Source organism: Talpa occidentalis, unplaced genomic scaffold, assembly GCF_014898055.3.
Source record: "Talpa occidentalis isolate TD23 unplaced genomic scaffold, MPIMG_talOcc4v2.1 talOcc4.11, whole genome shotgun sequence".
Taxonomy (NCBI): domain Eukaryota; kingdom Metazoa; phylum Chordata; class Mammalia; order Eulipotyphla; family Talpidae; genus Talpa; species Talpa occidentalis.
In genome coordinates this window covers 66,439,284-66,462,009 of record NW_023601104.1, presented here as the reverse complement: position 1 = coordinate 66,462,009, position 22,726 = coordinate 66,439,284, and the positions used below count along the sequence as shown (strand labels likewise).

The 22,726-nt window shown below is 34.7% G+C and overlaps 1 protein-coding gene across 3 annotated transcripts in view; it reads left to right on the top strand.

Annotated features, from left to right (window-relative positions):
* Positions 1-22,726, top strand: part of EXOC5 (exocyst complex component 5) — a 108,307-nt gene that overhangs the window by 6,590 nt on the left and 78,991 nt on the right. For all 3 annotated transcript variants that reach the window (XR_008550109.1, XM_037503411.2, XM_054690667.1), the window contains exons 2-11: positions 8,446-8,540; positions 9,578-9,725; positions 11,449-11,643; positions 14,112-14,176; positions 16,202-16,230; positions 17,452-17,561; positions 18,863-18,907; positions 19,015-19,155; positions 20,184-20,266; positions 21,238-21,447. Coding sequence is in view for 2 of the 3 variants with exons in the window: in XM_037503411.2 (XP_037359308.1) it covers positions 8,446-8,540; positions 9,578-9,725; positions 11,449-11,643; positions 14,112-14,176; positions 16,202-16,230; positions 17,452-17,561; positions 18,863-18,907; positions 19,015-19,155; positions 20,184-20,266; positions 21,238-21,447 (1,121 nt within the window). In the remaining variant the exon portion in view is untranslated. The remainder of the gene's footprint in view (positions 1-8,445; positions 8,541-9,577; positions 9,726-11,448; positions 11,644-14,111; positions 14,177-16,201; positions 16,231-17,451; positions 17,562-18,862; positions 18,908-19,014; positions 19,156-20,183; positions 20,267-21,237; positions 21,448-22,726) is intronic.

Sequence of the window (22,726 nt, the reverse complement as noted above, 5' to 3'; positions counted from 1 at the left end):
AAGTCACTAGTTTATTGAAATCGTTATGCAGCAAATACAGGACACTGAAAGAGGAGCTGATCAAATTCTTATCTACTTCAAGATCTAATCAGTTTCTAGTCTTTTTGGGGGGGGGAAAGATTTATTTATGTGTACAAGAACTGGGGTACAGGTCAAAGGTACAGGGTATGAGAGGATTCACCAGATACAGAGTGGGGAACAGAACAGGCAGACTGACTGTAGTACACTGCTGAGGGGAGCAGCGGGCAAGACAGGAGAGGTCTGCTGTGCCATGTGGGTAGCACCCTGGCCACGGATGGAACTTGTGCTGCAGAGGCTGCGGATAGCTTCACCGGTCTTTGCTTAACCCTTAGGCCCTTAACCAGGTAGGCCCTCAGCTTCTGCTCCAGAAGTGGTGGAGGTAGAGGCAGATGCTTAGGAGAAATGGGTTTACCTTTTAAGCATTTTGTGTTCTGAGTTATTTGACCAAACCAACTTAGAAGTGAATTTTTGGAATGGGCAGATCTTTCATTTGAGTGTAATTTATTAACTGCATGTGTATGTAATAAGTGCATGTGTATGTAATATTGAGTAAGTGATGTGCTCAGGAAATTAGATAGTGTGTGTGTGTGTGTGTGTGTGTGTGTGTGTGTGTGTGTGTGATTTGAAAGATTTGAATTGCCTTGTTCTCTTAGTAGTGGATTGACGTTTCATATACCACCCTCCAAACAAGCAGAATACCAAAAGTCAAGTAAAAGTTCTAGTTAGTTGAGTGATATATACCTTACGAGTTTTGATTGTTACAAGCTTATATTTTAAAAACTTAAGCTAACTTTTGATGCCTTCTTTCCCCTTTTGATGCCTTTGAAATAATGAAATAGGAATAAGAGAATGAATTAATTATGTAATATATATTTGGTTACTAAGGCTATGATAAAATTTAAAAAAAAAATGAATGATTCTTCAAATTCATTTGACTAATTTGACTAAATATATTTCTGAATATATTTAATGTAAACTTGTAAATATATTAATTTGGTTTGAAATGCTAATGAAAGATTTTATTAGACATTTTAGATGATACTTTTTGTAGTCTTTAAAAATACCATATTTTTTTCTACCATAGTAGAAAAATGTGGGGTTATAATACTGAAATTGCATTGATTCAGTTTTCTTATGTGTAAAAGTAAGATGAAAGGACTGGGCTAAGATGATATTTAAAGATTAGTTTAAAGCCTTTAAATATATTTCTGTGATTCTACTGGTGTTGGTACAGAAAAGACTCTTAACATTCTATTACCTTTTTCTTTTGGACTAGAAATCTCAGGTATTACTTTACTGCCCAAAGTGACATATATTCTGTTCTGAAGAGACATTTTGCTTAAACAAATATGAAATATTTTGTAAGATTATAAAGTTCCACCATTTTAATGATCTTCAAAACAATTCTGTTAATATGATTCATCAGATAATTTTATCATTCTTTAAAGAGCTGGCATTCCTTTAAGACTTGAGTGCTGAAATTGACTTTAATTTAAAAAGTAAAATTATTCATCTCATAGTGTTGCAGGTAGTTTTCATACATACTTTTTCAAAGATTGCCTTAGTTGTATTTAAACATCTTGATGAACTTTATCTTTCTACCTTTCTATAGGTAAAAATAATCCCTTAGCTTTGTTAGCCTTAGACAAGAAACATTTTGTACTGCTTTTCAAAAGAAATCAAAACCCAATAAATATAATTCATTTATTAATATACCATGAAACATAAAGAGATTCATGAAAACAAACCAAATGGGGTTAATAGGCGAGGCCAATATAGGAGCATTTATTTAGTTCCAGTGCTAGAATTGCATGAAATTCAGTTTTGGTTTCTATTAGAGTCTTGAATTTGCAGCACCAAAGAATGCCCATTCTTTATTTCTAGGAGGTGTGGTGGTGGTCCTACTTTCTTGGTTTTGGAGAAATACATCATCTAGATTAATTTTCAAGATCCTCTGCATGGAATTGATCTTGACACCAGCTAGTAAATGGTTTGATTTACTGTGCATCTGTGGTGGGCTCAGTATTGCTCTGTTGACCACAACTGGAAAGCAAGAGAAATGTATGGCAGACTCTGCCCTTGCCTTCAGTTTAAGCGTGGGCAAGAGTAAAACTTACAAAGGTTAATTTCAATAATGTTATAGAGGTGTGAATTGTTGGAAGACAAAGGACATTTGTGGAATGAGTTACCTGACCACAAGGAAGGATGCAGAAGTAGCATAGGTTGGAAGAGAAGACTGGTGTATGCTTGATGATAGTGTGAGTAGTGGGACTGTTCATTTTGGGGTGTAGGCAAATTTGGATGAGTAGTGTAAGAACCTTCTAGTAGATATGAGTGTGAACTTGATAGTTTAGGAATTTCATAGGGAAGTTTTTGACTGAAAGGCAGTATTTTCAAGATTAGTTTGGCAATAGTATGCACAATAAATCTAAGAAAAACACTTAATAATAAATTAGAAGGAGGAGGTAGAAAATTAGAAAAGGCCTCTGCTACTGCTGGTGGTCTTGGTATGACACTTCAGCTAATACGGTTTCCCTCCTCTATTGTTCACTAATTCTTTCTCACCTTCAGCTAGTACTTGGCTGTTCTTGGCTGCTTAACTGGTTACCATACCCTTTTAGGCCAGGGCTCTGTACTTCACTTGTTCATGAACTTGTTCATGAGATGCTCAAAAGAAGATCTGTATGTCAGACATATTATTTCCTACCCCCATCGAGTAATAATCTCCTAATAACCAGGGTCAAGAATCCCTGCCAAAAATGGTTACTCCTTTTCTGTCTTCTTCTAGATAAAAGCAGCCAAAGTGCCCAGGCAACACCTCTGGTTCAGTGGAACTCTTATTCTGTACCCTGGCAGAAGAGATCCCTCTTTGGAGATCAAGGCCTCTAAACCTACCGACCTCAGTCAGGAATAGCAAGCACAAACTGGGAGTCATGATAAGTAGGGCCTCGTCTGCTTTTACTCCTTGTTCCTGGATTCATTTGTTTTTCCTTTTGAAGACATATCATCATATAAAGGTTTTTAGTTCAGAATATACTGCATAATGTAGGGTAGTGCTCTATCCTTATAGTCTTTTGCTCTGACCTGGTGCTTTAGCTGTCGCTTCAGCAGGCTGTTCCAGTGCTCTGACTTCAGCTTCTGTGTGGTATGGTTTATGATATGACCAGTGAATCCCATGATCACCTTCTCGACTGTAAAATGGGTCCCTTGGTCTGATGTGATATGTGGGATACTGTGCCAGAGGAAGAAAGACTCCCTCTGAGGAGAGGCAAGCCCATCTCAGAATGTTTCTGTTCCTGTTTGAATGAATTATTCTTTTTGAGTGGGAAGGGCCAATGTCGTTAACTTGCCACCACATGGCTTATTAGTCTATTTAAAGAATGGGGCTGTTTTAGGGGCTTAGGGCCCATTAGCACACCAGGAGTTGTTTCTCAAAAGGAGTATAATTCTCTGCAGCAGATTGCATGATCTTGCTTCACAATCCAGGGATCTGTGTTGTGATTATTCTACTGGGGCTTGTCATAACACTACATGACATTGTTTCCAAACGCTGATTATTTTATTACTATAGGGTCTGCTAGGTTGTATGGCCCAGACAGTAGGGTTGATTGCATGGGTTCTACTGATGTAGAGTCCTTTCCTGTACATTGGCCACATATCATGAAGCTGGGAGATGTAACTCAGGCTATTTCATGGTTGAATTTGATGTAGCCATCTTTCAGGTTTTGTCTGGTTTCTGCAAAACCCAGACAGATGAATTAAGTGAGAAAATGATGAATATCATTACCCCTGCATCCTTCAGGTCAGAGGTCTACAGGCTTACAGCCTATGGGTTAGATTTTCTAGAGTTTTATTGATAACACAGCCATGCCTGTTTGTTTATGTATTGTGTACGATCACATTCATACTACAATCACAGATTTGAATGTTTATGACAGAGACTGTATGGCCTCCCTCACAACCCCAATATTTTTTATCAGGCCCTTTAAGAAATTTGCTGATCCTAACTTCAGAGGTTTTGAGAGTGGCACAAATTTTTGTCATTACACTTGATTAATAAAGTTCAGTAGAGGGAAAGCAGTTTCAGAGATTCTACTTGGGCTTCCCCACTATAATAGCTCTTATTTTATAGACCCAGGATCCAATGTGAGAGCTCTGTAACTATCCCTGTATTAATTTTGCAGACTGGGGAAATGGCGCCTATTTGGCTAATGAACCCATTGACTGATAGTGAGCGTTGGCTAGAAAACTATTTACTTGACTTCCATATGTACTCTGTTGAGTCAGTGATGCTTTAAGTCAATCGAATATTGTCAACTAGAATCTTATATCGAACAAAATGAAAAATATTTGAGGGCCTCCCCGGTGGCGCAGCGGTTGAGTGCTGGGTTGCGAAGCTGCCCGCGGCCTCTGCAGCGCCGGTTCGATCCCCGGCTGCTCCCCAGCCACCGGAGGAGGGTCCCACATGGCGCGCAGACCTCTCCTGCCGCCCGCTGCTCCCCTCAGCAGTGTACTTCGGTCCTTCTGCCTGCTCTGCTCCCCGCTCTGGCTCTGGTGAATTCTCTCCCTCCCGTGCTTCTGACTATACCCAGTGCATGTATAAACAAACAAACAAACAAATAAATAAATAAAAACATGCCTCTATTAAAAAAAAAAAAATTTGAGTATTTCCTCTACCAAAATGTTGAGTTTTTCAAGTAAATAGTTGCACTGTTATTTTGGAGGAGAAGGAATACTAGGATCATTGCTGCATGTATGTGCCTGCATATTGTAGAGTCCTTACTTCTTGCAACCTGGCTTTTTCTTCAATTAATACCAAAGAATATGTAATAGTACATCCTACAAAACCTTAGTACCAGTTCCAGACTCTCACTATCTTACCTGCCTTGACCTCATCCATACCTATTCTCCCCAACCCTCACTCTACTCTAGTCATGCAGGCCTCTTGCCACTACCTGCATACTAAGTTTGTTCTCTGTACTTTGAGCAGTCCTTATCCAGGTGGCTTCTTTTTCCATATCTGCATTCAGGTCTTGGCTGAAAATTTATTTTCTTGCCTGATCACTTCTACCAAAAAATCACATTCTTATCCATTTCCCTGTATCCTTTTTAAATTTTCTTCAGAGTTCTTATTGCCTTATATATCTGCTTATTTGTTTCTCACTCTCCTTCATGTTATCCAAAGGAGTTGAGATTTTTCTCCTGCCTGCTTATTGCTATTTCCTGGGCATTTAGAGTAGTCTCTGTCATATAGTAGGCTCTCAGTACTTGTTGAATGAGGGAATATTTTGAGAGAATTGGAAATGATTCGCATGCAAAATAACTTGATTTTTTTTTCACTATGTGAGTAATAGTTATTTGTTGGCTTATAAGTTTTTATATATATGTCATTTAATAAACCGGTACATTGAAGTTAATGAGCAGCTACTCAATAACTAATAAAAATAACACATAAGAACTATGATTAAGTCTTCACATGAAGTATATATGTGAAAAGTATATATATGCCCAAAAGTAAAAGGAAAAAAGGAGCATGATTACTTTTTAAAGTTATTTAATGTGGGCCTCCCCGGTGGCGCAGCGGTTGAGCTCTGGGTTGCGAAGCTGTCCGCAGCCTCTGCAGCACTGGTTCGATCCCTGGCCACCGGGCGAGTGTCCCACATGGTGCGCAGACCTCTCCTGCCGCCTGCTGCTCCCCTCAGCAGTGTACTTCGGTCCTTCTGCCTGCTCTGCTTCCCACTCTGGCTCCAGTGAATTCTCTCATCCTCCCGCGCTTCTGACTGTACCCAGTGCTTGTATAAATAAATAAATAAATCTTAAAAAAAAAAAGTAAAGCTATTTAATGACAGTATTGTGGGCTTTTGGAAGAGCTGACTGCTTTCTCAATTAATTTAGCCAGAGGAAAAGCTCTTGATTTTACCAAAATTGTACACTTGGATTGTATAACCTATCACAGAATTTCACAGGTGTAAAAAGTAAGTCAATGTTAATAGAACCTTACCTCATAGAGTTGGAAGTATTTACATTTGATAAAGTATATAAAGTGCCAGCAAGTAATAAGCTCTCTCAATCTCAGTTTTCTCATCTTCATAAAGTGGGGATAAAATAGAAAAAAATATGTTAACCTAATAGGTAATACTGAAGTAGTAAATAAGATAATGCATGTGAAGTGTCATGTGAGCTGTTATTATTGTTATTTCTCTTTTTATTCTGATGATTATTCTAATTGAGACTGATAGCTCCCTTCATTCCTCCTCTTATAGCAGACTGATGAACCATTTTGTCATGTCACATTGTGATAAAGATGATAAAAAGGACAAGGTTATCATCTTTGTCTTGATCACCACCTCTCTCTGGATCCTTTCATGTGTGATCTCTGATCCCCAGTCCATGCTTGCTCTTCATATTTCCATAATGGGTTAAGCTCTATCTTCCCTTTCTCTAATGGTGTGGAAAACTGCTTGTTCCATTTTTGTCTGTCTGATTTTTTTATTCTGGTTCCAGCCTAAATGTCATATCTTCAAAAAGTTTTCCTGTTGCTACACCCACTTCTTGCCAATCTTATTCCATTGCTCACTGTTTTCCCATCATCTCTGTTCCTGTTACATCTGCTTAGCACATCCTGAAATTTTCTATCACCTTTGTCACAATTATAATGTTATTTCTGTTGTTATTTGTTAAATGTTGGCATTCTTACCTGAAAGATCATTTCTGTGAGAACTTGCAGGGCCCTTATCTATTGAGTTCGCATCCATATTCTTGGTGCCTACCACAGTACGCAGTATGTAATACCTGCTTGGCAGACATTTTGCTGAATTGATGAATAACCCATATCTACCTCTGAACTCTTTTGAACTAACAACTCACTCAGTGTTAACATTGAAGTTTATACATACATTAAAAATTTTATTTTATTTATCCGGCCTCACCTGGTGGTGCAAGGGATTAAGATGCAACCTATGAAGTTATCCACAGCCACTGCAGCACGAGTTCGATCCCCGGCCAGGGAGGTGACCCACATGGTGTAGCAGACCTCTCCTGACTTGCCTGCTGCTCCCCTCAGTAGTATAATTTAGTCGATCTGCCTGTTCTGTTCTCCGCTCTGTCTCTGGTGAATTCTCTCACCCCCCCACACCTCTGGCCTGTACCCCAGTTCTTGTATGCATAAATAAATCTTTAAAAAAATTTTATTTATGATGCTCTTGCATTCTTTCCCCTTTATAGTTCCCTTATTTGCCTATGAGCTTCTCAAGGGTGTGGTCAGTATTTTATATATCTTTTAATTCCAAAGTCTAACAGAATGTTTGGATCAGTGATTGTTTATTAGTGAAAATATGTTTTTCAATATGATGAACAAATGGAAAATTTCACAGATAAATGCAAACTGCAATCACCAGCAAATGTTACTAGTTTAAATTATATGCTAAGTGGGAGGCAGTATGTGCTATTCATTTGCATGAAAAGATGTAGTATGGAGTGTGAATTAGTGTGTATTTGTCTTAAAAATTCATTATCAACTGATGGTGAACACTTGAATATTTATTTTCTTGATTGGGCTCTCTGCTCCAATATTCTTTATTTTTTATAATTTTTTCTGAGAAAATTTAGAAAATTATGAATCCTGCATTTTTCCATGAGATCTCATATGTGAGCAATTTTCATTAATTTTTACAACATGATTTTAATTTTTCCATGAGATATATGTGAGTAATTAACATTAAATTTTACATGATTTTAATAGGAGCAGTTTTTCATCCTTTAGAGTTTCCATAGTTTTTCAATAATGGTTTTGTTGATTATGTAAACAATTTTTCAGTATTATGCATATGCACTGAAAATTTTTCAGAAAATTTTTGCAGTCTTATCTGCAGATTGTTAAAAGTAGAATTAGTGGGTTGAAGATTATAAGCATTTGTAACCCTGTTTGGTGTTAACAAATTATCCATTATTTTCCCAAAATATAGCTGTTAACATTTCTAAAAATATCAAGTGGGCATTTCAACTGATCCTCCTGTGTTGCATATTATAATTAAAAAACGCAAAAGAAAAAAACAGCTTTGTCAGCTTGTGAGGTCAAAAAAGAATGGTGCTGATTTGACCTTATTTGACTAACAGTGAGGCTGCATGTTTTCATATTTTTTAACTATGTGTATTTATTCTATCACTTGCCTGTGTTCTTTGCTCATTTTCCATTGGGATGTTCCAGCTGGTTATAATACTGTTCTAATATTTTAATATACCAGTTTTCATTAAGTAATTAAAGATTTTTGAAGTTGAAAAAAGATTGTGCATTTAAATAATACAGATATATTTAAATAATTAGGTAATTTAATTCTATTTTATGTTTTCATATAGTAGAACCTTGTTAATTTTTAAGTTATTTTCTGTGAAACATTTTAAAATAATATTTGCTTTGCAAACTAGGAGCCTTTTGTGGCAGATGAATATATCGAACGTCTTGTGTGGAGAACCCCAGGAGGAGGCTCTAGAGGGGGACCTGAAGCTTTTGATCCTAAAAGGTAAAGTTAAAAAAAAATTATTTTTCTATAGAACCAAATTCTAGTGCAAATTTGTGAATAGAGGTGACTGTTGGAGTTCCTTTCAACTTTCAGTAGAGGGATGTTAGTTAACAATTGGCCAATAAAAGACACAAACATTGGAAGTTTGGGATTGATCTCCCCACCCCCATATCCATTTATGTTCCTTTTATTTTAGAGAAATACTTTTAAGTGTTATGAGGGAATGACTTTAATTGAGTTATAGTTTAATATTTTCTCCAGTTAGTACTAAATTGAAAGGGTGGGTATGCCTCTGAAATAAAAACATGTTTAATATGTTGCTTTAAGGGCCTTCCTGGTGGCGCAGTGGGTTGAGCGCAGCGCTGTGAAGCTGTCCACAGCCTCTACAGTGCAGGTTTGATTCCCGGCCAGCCAGGGAGAAACCCACATGGCGCAGCAGAACTCTCCTGCCGTGCCCGCTGCTCCCCTCAGCAGTGTACTTTGGTCCTTCTGCCTGTTCTGCTCCCCGCTCTGTCTCTGGTGAATTCTCTCACCCTCCCATGCCTCTGACTGTACCCCAGTTCTTGTATAAATAAATAAATCTTAAAAAAAATAAAGTTGCTTTAAGTATAGGTGAAAATTGGGGGAACAGAAAATACAGTACCCTGGAATCCACGTTTGCCTTTTTGATGTTTCTATAAAATTGATTTCTGTGCTGGGGATTAGTAGAGACTCCAGGTGAGTTTTCATTCATGTCAGAGATAACCCACTGAAAAGTCAATAGTTAAAGACTGTGTGTTTAAATGTAATTGTTGTTTTAAAGTTATGTGGTCCGGACAAAAGCTATGAAGAAGTCATGAAGTTACAGAAAGACCTGATTATATTGAAGAAATTTTATTGATTTTATTGAAGAAATTCCTAATAAGACACTATGGAGAAAATGAATATCTTTATTTCAAAGAATGCTCATTAAGATTTTGTTTACATTGTAAATGAACAGGCCACTTCCTAATGATTAATCATACATGGACTCATTTTTCTCTGTTTTCCCCTGTTAGGTTATTAGAAGAATTTGTAAATCATATTCAGGAACTACAGATAATGGATGAAAGGATTCAAAGAAAAGTAGAGAAATTAGAGCAACAGTGTCAGAAAGAAGCCAAGGAATTTGCCAAGAAGGTACAAGAGCTTCAGAAAAGCAATCAGGTAAACACTTAAGTAAGCAATGAATAGTTTATATAGGTTCTGATGTCTTTATTTCTTTCTTGTTTTATGTTCTTAAAAATGTCTAATTAAAATATAGTAACTCTGCCGCTCCCTTTTCATGGGGTAAAATGTTTATGAATTCTTATTGGGCACTCTTGGCACTGGATTGCTACTGATAACTAGTTTGAGTTTATAGTAGTCCCTTCCTAGAATCAGGTGGTACCCAGAATAGTGTCATCCTTCGTCTGTAATGCAAACTTTTAAGAATGACACTTTAGCAGACCTGTGTTTTTAGGGACTTTTTATGAGCTTAGATATTTAGGTAGTTATTTGCCTTCTCATTTAATCATAAAACAAAGTAATACCAGACCAATTATTGACTGGATCAGGTTTTTCTCTAGAGGAAACCTGGTCTGGTAAGTTTCACCAAAATTTAATATGTAGGTACTCCAATGAGAATTGAGAACTGGAGAAAAAGCAGGTGCAGAACTCTTCGTCAGTTTGTTTTGGAGTAAAACCAAAACTTTGGGCCTTGGTAAATCAAGCTTCGTAGCCATTCTTAGACCCTAGATTTAGTCTGGAACCTCTCAACCCCTCTTACAGTTTGCACTTATCTGGACTCAAGTGCTCTATGCTAGGGTAGTTTTAAGGAGCGTTGTTTAGGTCTGTTGCCTCCGAGGGCCCATTTTTTTCTTCAATGTTAGACATTAGCAAGTGGATTTCTGCTCAGATTTCTTTAGATTCCTTCACTTGAGCATATATGGATGTGAGAAAATATCCATACATTTAATTTACATAACATAGTAATGTTTTTAAGAAATAAAAGTGATAGTTTACAAATACTTCTAATGCATTTTTTCCTTGTAATAATGATATTAATACTTAGACTAATAAACTCTTTTCTGCCACTTGGTAATTGTATAATCTCAAGTAACTTAACCTTTATTTCTCTTTTTTAAATCTGTAAAATAGGTTGTTGTAAGGATTAAATGTAAATGCATGTAATAGAAGAGTGCATAGCACAGAGGAAATCTTTATTAAATGTTTGCAGCTTTTTTCCCTTCATTTTAAGGTTAGAACAAAAGTGCATTTATTATACATCATTTTCATCTACCATGGGACTATCTGTATATCCTGGGAAGAGGGGAAGAATGTTCTAGAAAGTAAAGTATCTTTGCTTCAATAGAATAATTATTGCAGTTATTCCTGTTTTCAGTACTGGGAAAGGACCATTTTATTTACCATGGTGACATTGCTCTTTCAATATTTAAAATAAATGTTTGTTAAAAACTTTTTTTTTACCAGTGACTTATTTCTATGTACTTTGATTCATTTTAGTGTAGTAGCGAGTGGGATAATTTAGATGACTTGTCCTTTTGATACTTAGTTCATTGTTGTTCAGAATCATTTAAAACCAAATGGTACAGGGAATTTGGTTAATTAGGGTGAATGTTAAGTAGCCTTGCTGCTTTGTTGCTTAGTAAATGTATTCGTGATAAAATAAGATTACTTTAATAGTTAATTGAATAAAAAGTCTGCAACTTGGCTAAGTTTTCAGATCATGCCTTATTAAAGGATGTGAACTGTTTTGGTAAATAATTTCATATATAACTCTATTATCTTTAGTTACTTAGGTTAGAGACTTATGTACGTATTAACTTATATGCTTAATACATATTAACTTATAAACTATATTTTATGCTTATTGCACATTTTTTCCTAGGTTGCCTTCCAGCATTTTCAAGAACTAGATGAGCACATCAGCTATGTAGCTACCAAGGTCTGTCACCTTGGAGACCAGTTGGAGGGGGTAAACACACCCAGACAACGGGCAGTAGAGGCTCAGAAATTGATGAAATACTTTAATGAGTTTCTAGATGGGGAATTGAAATCTGATGTTTTCACAAATTCTGAAAAGGTGAGCTCTCTCAGATGGATAAGAGAAAATTACATCCTTAATAAAAATGCCCTGCTATTATGCTTTGCCAATCAGACTTCAAATCATTAAATAGCTGGCTTATGAAAAGTTTTTATTCTGAAATGTATATATTCAAAATTAGTGTTCTTGCCTACAGGTTGTTAATGAATCATTTTTATTCAAATTTTAACTGTATTGCCTGGCATTTTTGTTTATGAAATTTTCTGTGGTTTAGAAATGCTGAGTTAACTATGTTCGTAAGTATTTCTTTTTCCATAATTGACTTTTAATGTTAACAAAATTTCTATCATTTTTGAATAGTTCTGTTCCATGGGGAGATGGTAGTTTGACCTAAATCATTAATAAGCTGAAATACCTTTCTGTGTAGGGGATTGAGAACTTCTAGTTTTATTATTTGAATAAAGGTTTTTAATAAAGAATTTTAAAGCATACTTTGAACCAAACATTCTTATGGATACTATGTACATATGGTAACATTGTCCATTAATATATTGAACTTAGTCTTCCTGGTTTTTCCAAATGTATTCCATGGAATATCTTAGTAGACTATTAAAAGCAGTAGTATTGAAGTTCAGTTTGAATTAAGCAACATATTTTTCATGAGTAGAAACTATATAGGGGCCTACCCTGGTGGCGCAAGGGGTTAAGACGCAACCTATGAAGCTATCCGCAGCCACTGTAGCATGAGTTCGATCCCCAGCCAGGGAGCTACCCACATGGTGCAGCAGACCTCTCCTGACTCGCCCACTGCTCCCCTCAGCAGTGTGTTTCAGAGGATCTGCCTGTTCTGTTCCCCACTCTCTGTCTCTGGTGAATCAAAAAAAATTTTTTTTTTTTTAAGATTTATTTATTTATTTATATAAGCACTGGGTTCAGTCAGAAACGCTGGAGGGTGAGAGAATTCACCAGAGCCAGAGTGGGGAACAGAACAGGCAGAAGGACCGAAGTACACTGCTGAGAAGAGCAGCAGGCATGGCAGGAGAGGTCTGCGCACCATGTGGGACCCTCGGCTGTGGCCGGGAATCGAACCGGCGCTGCGGAGGCTGGCTGCGGGCAGCCTCGCGCCCAGTGCTCAACCGCTGCACCACCAGGGGAGGCCCTGGTGAATCACATCTTTAAAAAAAAAAAGGAAACTATATGAGCTTATAGAATTTAAATTTTTTACATATCTCTGAAAAAATGGCTATATCTTTTATAGAATTCAATAAAAAATAGCATTATTTACTGCTATCTTTCTTAAAATATTAAGTCCAGTTTGTAAATAGTAGGAACTTCCATTTCTTAAACCATTGAATCAAGAATGTGTAAAAAAATAAATAAATACATTTAATTAAAAAATAAAATAAAAAAGAACAAAAGCAAACTCCTGATGGAAACATAGAATAGATTGTTTGCAGGAGGTCCTTTCGGAAGGGGATGTTGATGAGGAGGAAGCGATGAACATTGCTAGTACAACTATATGGCATGATGAAAAGTGATACTGTAGCGATACTTGTGCCTGTGTACACCAGGATAGAATGTGGTAACTGAAAACGAGAGTGACATGCTGACTGAGTGAGAAGCAGAATTTTATATTCACTAGTATTTAGCCAGATAAGTATCATTTAGCTGTGCTTGTTGTTACCCACAGTTCTTTTAAATAGTTATTTAAAGTGCTAAATGTATATTAATGTTAGAAAATCTAACATTAGATTGGAAAGGTCTGTAAAGTGAGCCTTTCATATTTATAAATTTTTTAGTGTCAAAGAAAAATGGATAGTCACAAAATCAATTACTAAAGGGGTGCCAAAATAAAACTCAGTGCTAATTGGCAATTTAAAGAAAAAGTGAACATTAGATAATGCCCTATCCATTCATGTAAGCACAGTCAAATATCTGCATTTTAAAAATTTTAGACTCCTTTAGTTCTACAACTTGAATAAATAAACACATTTCTATAAAATAGTCACTGAGGAGACTTCATATTAACTTTATCTTTGATTTTAGAACAAGCTTTATAATTTACATGTTCATTAATTGACAGGAATTCTTATTCTATTAACTTAGCTTGAAGTGGGATATATGTGGCAGTGTGATCGGAATTATTTTCATAAATCTTATTTTGGGGGGGGTTTCACATACACAGAAAAGATAGTTCTGCTTTCAGTAAGCAATGATTTGAGTTTATTCAGATTTAGACTGGATTGTAGGTTTCATTGGAAAAGGACTGTGATGTTATAAAATCACAAGATTTCAGTAACAGAAAGCCAAATATTTGTTTTATTGAGTATTATTGTCTGTATGCAAATGTGTTCCTGTTGTTCACAAGATTTGTTGTGGGTTTTAAAAGGAAATTGTTTAGGTAAAGGGCTGTGGGCGTGCATAAGGGAATATTACTATTTCGAAATACAAATTTTTTATATGTATCAGGCTTTAAAACAATTACTGCTTTTTTTTTTTTCCCATAGATAAAGGAGGCAGCAGACATCATTCAGAAGTTGCACCTAATTGCCCAGGAGTTACCTTTTGATAGGCAAGTTTATTTCTCAAGAACTAATTTGCATAATGATATAATTTATAGAATGAAATTATATTTTTCCCTGTATGATTTTGCTCATTAATAAGAATATGAGTCATCTCCTTTGTACAGGGTACAATATACAATAATTGAAAAAAAGGTAATCTCTTAATATCTAAATTTAATGATATACTTTGAAATAATTTTAATCTTATATTTTTCTTCTGAAAAAAAATGTTGGAGAATTTTGAAATTGACTGAGATACTAGATCTTCATTTGTTGAACTTGGATAACCTGAGTGGGAGGGAACAGGGGCAGATTAAACATGGTGCTGTTTGGCTGCTTTTTCTTCCCTTTAGATGAGAATTTTCAAGCTTTTGGCCTCTTAGACACCTTTGAAAAGCTAATGAAAGCTATACATTTTCTAAAAAAAAAAAAATTCAGATACCTATAAGTTGTCACATACAGTTTCATAGAGTTTTAGACTCCTCAGCTTCCATAGGGAATTCACTTTAAGAACTCCTGCTTTAGAGGAAAGGCGCCTAGGGTCATTAGTAGAAGATATTAATGGTTTCACCCTAAAAGAAACTTCATTGCAAAGGACATTTTTTCATGATTTCCTTTCATCCATGGAGTGTTAGACTCTAATAAACTTAAGTAGTAGTGGTTCTCCTGTTGATAACTGAGCGAAAGCTATCTTCCCATATAACACACTATTTATCTGTTATTCTTTTGGTAATACTTGAAGATCTACAGGAAAAGGCACAATATGAATGTATTGTTATACTTAAAGCTTGACCATTATCTTCCAAATATAGAGTGAGAGTAAATTACTTCATCCCCAAATGTATCTCTTTGTTTTACTCTCTCATCTGTCATCTGTCTTACGTCTCTCATCATAAAGGGTAAGCAGTACTTAAGTAATTATTCAGCTGTTACTTATAATCTCACACTTGCTTTATGAATAGTGATTTTTTAAAGTTACCCAAAAATCCTCTCTTTAATAATTTTATTTCAGTTAGATTTGGACCATTTCCTTAAATGGGTAAAAATGTGTGACTCACAGTAGGTGCATGATATTTATTGTCTACGTCTTCCATCCCTCTGTCCATCCTGTTCTTTCTCTACAAAACATGTACCAAATACTCATCTTCTTCTCAAGTACAAATTTCTCGTACAGTTTTGTGTTAGCCTCCCTATCACACTTTGGAGTTGAATATTTGCATCCTAATTAGATGTAATGTTTTCATAAAGATCGTTAGGATCTTACATACCCTCTGTGATCCACCATCACTTTATATACCAATTTTGCATAACATAATTTTCATCACCTTCTTCATCTTTCTTTGCTATCCCTTTTGCCAGTAACTCTTTGCTTTCTTCAAACTGATTGTACAGGGTCTCTCAATAAATCTCCATGGTGTACATTACCCCTTGATATGTAAGATTTTTAAAAGTACTGTTTTGTGGTAGTTTATTTATTTTTTTTAGCTTCTCAATTTGCAGAGACTTAACAGTTGCTTTGTACATTGTTGGAGCCTTCTTAATGGCTTCCACTTTATTTTTCTAGTTTTAAGATAAATCATTTCTGTATACTTGTTTTATCATTTTTTTCTTTTAAATGACAATAATGGAACTTTGTATGAAAAAGTCCCAACATAGAGGTGAAATGGACAACTCTCAAGTGACTTTAAAATGTCAATGAGTATGAGTAAGGACAGTAACTCATTGTGAGGAATGGCTGGGTTAATGCATCATACAGAACTCTCCTCCCTCTTTAGTAAGAAATTGTTTATTTAATGTGAATTCCTAAAACAGGGATAAGCTGCCCCATCTGAAACACCAAAATTTAGTTTTATCACTTGGCAACCTTCCTATCGGTACTCACTACCCTCTTTTTCTTGTTTTCTGATAACCTTTAATACAGGGAGTTCCCATATACCCTGAAAACTAGTTTCCACTTTTGTTGTTAATGTCTTAGGTTATGATGGTAATTTTGTTCACAACTAATGATCCTCATCATTGATCTTTTTTTTCAGATTTTCAGAAGTAAAATCCAAAATTGCAAGTAAGTGGGATTCTGTTTGCTTAATTGCTTTGAGTAGGCAATAAAACTATGTAGAAGACGAAAAAAACAATAAAAGGAGGGATGATGAAAACAGAGTCATACTTTTACACCATCCTTGAATTTGATTCCTCTTCCTTAAAACAACCATTACCAGATTCTTGGGTATTCTTCCAGAATATTCTTTGAATATACATGCATAAGACATAGGTTGTGTGTGTGTGTGTGTGTGTGTGTGTACATGTGTAGAATATAGTTCTGCTATCATTTATTTTAAAATAATTGGTAGCACACTATACAAATAGTTATAATCCTCTGTTTTTTAATTTAAGACTATCTTGGAGATTTACATCTATATATATTTCTCTATTTCTGTAAAGGCGGTTCTTTTTTCTTTTTAAAGCAAAGCTCATGTGAGAATTACACTACCTATTTTACTCCTTTTCTGATTTATTCTTTCCAATCTTTGGAAAGAATTATATTTTAAGCAACTCATTCTAGGTTTGTGGAAAAACCACTAGATATAGAGATGCTGTGGTAGCCTGGGTCACTGTTGGGCAGCCATTGCATAAAAGGTTCAAAAAACCACCTATTTTCCCAAAGGTGGTGTTAGAAAAAGGATCATGTAGAGATTAATAATTGCACTTATTGGTAATGCTTCCAGTCTCTATAGAATAATCCAAAGGCCATGTGTTCATTTAGAATTACAGTAGCCTCAAGAAAGCAGCAAATTAAATATCACATATATCTTAAGATAAAATTTGGTATTGAGTGTATCAGTGTTTATACTTTACCTAAAAGCATCTGAACTCCAGTAAAGAGTTCTTTAGTCTTCCTCACCCTTTCCATAGCTTCAGGTTTAAGAATTTTCCTCTGTTGCTGTCAGAAGTAATATCCAGATGATTTTTGCCAGTCAGCTGTTTTTTTAAGTAACAGTGATAAATGGCGGCCAGCCTATCCAGAGCCCAGCTGTTTTATGAGTTTGGAAGGTTCTTGTGTCTCATGAGGATTTTACTACTTAATTCCTTGTATGATTTTTTCTTTCCAATCACAATATATTATGAGGACCAGAGTCACTGCCTGTAATCTCATATTATGTTTATAATTTTCTCAAAAGTAGCCAGAACCATAGTCCTGATATTTGTAAAGGACCCATATGCTAGTAAATAACTTGGATACCTTGTCTTTCTCCACATAGCTGAGTAACTTTCTTTTAATTCTTAGGTAAATACCATGATTTAGAATGCCAGCTAATTCAGGAATTTACTAGTGCTCAAAAAAGAGGGGAAATCTCCAGAATGAGAGAAGTAGCAGCAGTTTTACTGCATTTTAAGGTAAATAGTAAATTTTAAAATGAAGACTAGCTTCAAAACTCTGGAAATTATATAAATTCTATATATTAATGTTTTTGATTTCCCTTATTAGTTATATGACTATGTTATAGTGGTTATTTTTCTTGTTTGGAATGGTTTATACATTTCATATCTCTCTTACGTTAAATTTTAGATATTTAATATTTATATAAGTTTTATATTTAAGGATATTGATATTTTATCATTGAGTTTTGATATGGTTTAATAAAGAAAATATTGCTTTCTAATTTCTTTTTTTGGCAATTAAACGTGTTATGAAAAGTTCAAAAGCAAAAAGACTTGACTTGAAGTACATAGTAGAATATAGGAACCAGAGAATGATGGAATGACTAGTAAAAGACTTAGGTTAATTAAGTCCGGGGCATCTCAGGTATAATATGAAGGATGTTGTATTATGTAGTCTTCCTGGAATTTACATTAGAGAATCCCTGTTTGGAAATGTATTTCTAAGATGATGCTTAAATAGTGCCTCCTTAAATCTTTTTCTTTATATTGTATCAAGTTAGAAAAATGAAAGCCATTTAGTGGATTTTTCATGTAGGTAACATGTGAATGAGTACTGAGAATGGCTCTTGAGACAGTGCTTTTTATTGCTTGCTTACATTACTTGTGTAAGATTTATGTATTTATGTATGATTTATTAATAAACAAAAATCTCATTATCATGCGCTTCATATGACCAGTGGTTTTGTTTTAAACATACTGTTAAAATGGATTCAATTTTAGAAGTAAATTTCCGGACTATCAATTAAATACAGCTCTGTCCAGATCTGCAAGAGAAGGCAAATGCTTTGAATCCAAGAGAGGAAACAAATATATGCATAAAATCTTCTTTTAGGAGGGTGGGAGGGGGAGGAGGAAGGAAAGGGGGAGAGAGAACACCCATATTAGGTTTTTGGTTTTCTGCAATTAATTTTTTTAATCTTATTTTTTTTAATTGAGGTAACACTGGTTTACACACACTATACATGATTTCGGGGAATAGTTTCATACCACTTCAGATACATGTTATCACACCACCACCACCATCCTTTACCCTAGGCCATTCGCCCCCCTACCCTGATTTGTTTCCATCTCCATTCTTTTTCCGCTCTAGCAGCCTTCATTTTCTGCATTGAATTTTAAATCTAATAATTATTAGTATAGGCCACTTATTGGGCATAACCATGGTGTTATTACATATAATACTTTTATTGAGATTATTATTGTTGTTGTTATAATTGAATCAGATCCATGTTAATGTATTTCTTTCTTCTTCATAGGGTTATTCCCATTGTGTTGATGTTTATATAAAGCAGTGCCAGGAGGTAACATAACAGTACACTTTATTATATTTTATTATGTTTTATGTTAATTTGTATTTTAAAAGCTATTTTAAAATTATTCACTGTGTAAAATAATTCTGTTTTTTTAGGGTGCTTACTTGAGAAATGATATATTTGAAGATGCAGCAATACTCTGTCAAAGGGTGAACAAACAAGTTGGCGATATCTTTAGTAATCCAGAAACTGTACTGGCAAAACTTATTCAAAATGTATTTGAAATCAAACTACAGGTAATTTTAAATAACCACTAGTTATTTCTCAATAATTAGCCACATCACAGTCACAATATATGACTTTTTCCCTGTGTTTTAAAAGTTCTTTATAATTTAGTTTACATATGTAGTACCCTTGAAAATATTGATCTCCTTATTCAGTGAAAGGGAAAGAATGATTGTATCATGCTTTTTTTAACAAGATGTTCCATTATTCACCAAGAAAAAGGGAACAAATCATGAAGTGTCATCACACTCTTTAAAAGCTTGTGTAGTGGTCGTAGCAGAGGCAGCAATACATTAATAGTAATAACACCAGATTTTAGTAGGTAGCCTTAGATTTTTACCTGTGTTGGCCAGTTGATGGCATTTGTGAAACTAAACAAGAATTAAAAATGCAATCTGTAGAATATGATACTAACATGAAAAGGAAAAAACATAGAAATTTACAGTTTTGACTCCCATGCCACTATATACTTTAAGGCACATTTTCTGAACTGTGTTTCCCACTGGATTAAGCAACATTTAATAAGTGTTTGTTTTTAAAACACAAGTCAGGACTCTTAATAGCCTTCAGAGGTACTACATTGTGATTCTCTAGAAATGAGGAGTATTATGTGTAGCATTTCCCAGTTTTAGAGTGTTTCCTATTATTGTCTTAATGCATAGGAATGTCACCCCAATAACAATTTAGGAAATACTGCTTTAAGGAATTGAGTCTGTTGGTTTCCTTTTTTGTTCTTTTGTTTTTCAAATGTGTTTCATGAGGTAGGATAGACCAATTTCAAAGGAAATTTTGAAATTACTAATATTATTCCTCAGACTGATATATAGATCTGTAAAATATGAGAAGCAGTAAAATTTTAAAACGTGTTTTTTATTCTTGAATATTTCGTCTATTTATGCATTGCCATTTTTATTGGATTTTAAGTTAACAGTTCAAGACTTTGGAGTTATTTTAGGGGGAAAAACTTGAAAAATATATTGAAAATGAAATATAAATTAAATGAAAAATGTAATGTTTACTTGCCTTTTTTTTTTTTAAGAGTTTTGTGAAAGACCAGTTAGAAGAATGTAGAAAGTCCGATGCAGAGCAGTATCTCAAAAATCTCTATGATCTATATACAAGGTATATTTTTAATTATTAGAAAATAATAACAGATTTTAGGCTTTCTTACGTTTTTTAATTGAAAACAAGGAAGTATTCAGATATTTTTGAAGAACTGTCATGTTAATGTTAAAATGAATATTGGATAAATTAGTATTCTTATAAAAGCATCATTCTTAGTATGTTCACTTAAGGAATTGGATATTATGCTTTGTATTAATGTGCTTTAATGAGTCGTAAACTTAGATTCATGAATTGTGTTTCTGATTTTCATCATGAGCTAGTTTACTATTCTTTATATTTTTTCCCCTAAGAATTAGTATATTGTTATTCATCTGCTGTTAAAACTTTAGAAACTGAAAAAGAAAGTAACAGATTCTTAACAAATGGCAGTTTCAGCCTTAAGTTCATTGGGAGAATTTGTCTTGTGCTTTTCTGTAAATTGTAGTGTTACACTTAGAAATTTATATCAGAAGCTGCACATGGAGTGTTTTTCCAATCTATTGCCATTTTCAATGTCATCATTTTAGGAGGAGGGTTTTTAAAAGTACCCCATAATCAGGGAATCCATCTCAACAGTAGCACTGGTGACCTTCTCTTCAGTAGTAGGAAACAGAAAATTAGAGGAAAGTTCTTATAAATAAAGATAAAAGAAAATAGAGAATAGGCCTGCTAGTATTCTGTCTTGGGTCTCATGTCATGAATGGCATTAGAACATGCATGGAGCCATTCTGCCACTGTTGCCATTTCTAGACTGGTTCATTGGGTCACTCTCCTAAGTCATTCTTAGGAGTTCATGCAGTCTTCAAAACTATAATGTTATCCATTCTATTTTATATAATTCTGTATAGCTGTTCTCGCTATCACAAGGTTCAAAGAATGGGTGTTAGCATAGTTATTGAAATCACATTGAAAATAATATATGGTCCTTAGTATTATTACTATGCCTAAAATATGCTATTTATGTTTTTTTCCCCCTTTTCCATGAAAAGAACCACCAATCTTTCCAGCAAGTTGATGGAGTTTAACTTAGGTACTGATAAACAGACTTTCTTGTCTAAGCTTATCAAATCCATTTTCATTTCCTATTTGGAGAACTATATTGAGGTGGAGATTGGATATTTGAAAAGCAGAAGTGCAATGATCCTACAACGCTATTATGATTCAAAAAATCATCAGAAAAGGTCCATTGGCACAGGAGGGTGAGTGTTTTTGTTAAATATCATAGTTAAAATTAAAGATAAGGAACTTTATTAGATTTGGACAAATGTCACTGAAATTTTTTTATGAAGATTTTTTTAACCCACTCTATTTACATTATTGATTAGTGTCTCAAACCATATGCTGAAATGATTGGTCATAACATGATTAAAATGTAAAGCAGACCAGTGCTATAAAGTTTCATAGTTTAATTTTTTTCAAACTGAATAAATTATTCCCCATTATTAATAAGGTAGTAGAAAGCACATTGTTTTTTTCCTATTGTTGCAAGTATTAAAAAAACCTAGCAAATGATTAACAGTTTAGGTAGCCTGACCTTTTTAATGACTTGGGTATAAAATTATTAATAACATGAAGCCTGCATTTACTTACACACTGGAAGAAAATAATTTACTCTAAGAATTGGTGGCACTATAGTTATCCAGGTCTCAACTACCTGGAACATAGGGTTGGTTCTAGGATGACTAGACGTAGAATAACTTCTGTGGAGCCATCTGATCAGAGTCCAGAATGCACTCATACACACATCAAATCAGTTGCCCAGTTGTCAGATCTTAAATGATCAGGAAGAGGCTGTAATTAAGAGTAAGAAGTGACCTAAAATGCCATGGTAAGTAAAGGAAGAGAAAAACTAAAAAACAATAAAAATTACTTCACTGTAATTCTACATATTGTAGAAGCAAAATAAAATATACCTAACCTTCATTAGATACCACCATTTAATAAAGTGACCCTTGGTCTTTAAGGGAAACTAAATTATGTTTAATGTATTTTGTTTAATAATGACGAAATATGCAAGATGTATAAATAGTTCAATATATTTATTTATTTATTTATTTTAGATTTATTTTAATTTATTTATACAAGAACCAGGGTACAGGCCAGATGTGTGGGGGGGTGAGAGGATTCACCAGAGACAGAGCGGGGAACAGAATAGGCAGAATTACGAAATACACTGCTGAGAGGAACAGCGGGCAGGAGAGGTTTGCCGTGCCATGTGGGACCCTCGCTGGCTGGCTGGGATCAAACCGGTGCTGCAGAGGCTGCGGACAGCTTCATAGCGCGGTGCTCAACCGCCTGCGCCACCAGGGGAGGCCCAGTTAAATATATCTAAAGGCTATTAAAATTTAAAGTTTTAAGCAACCATTTAGCTTTTGGAAATACTAACATATTTAGAATAGCTTACTTCCTAGGAAAACCAGACTAGGAGTTTTGTCTAAGTCAGAATTATAGAACTGAAAAAGATTTTAGAGATAACTC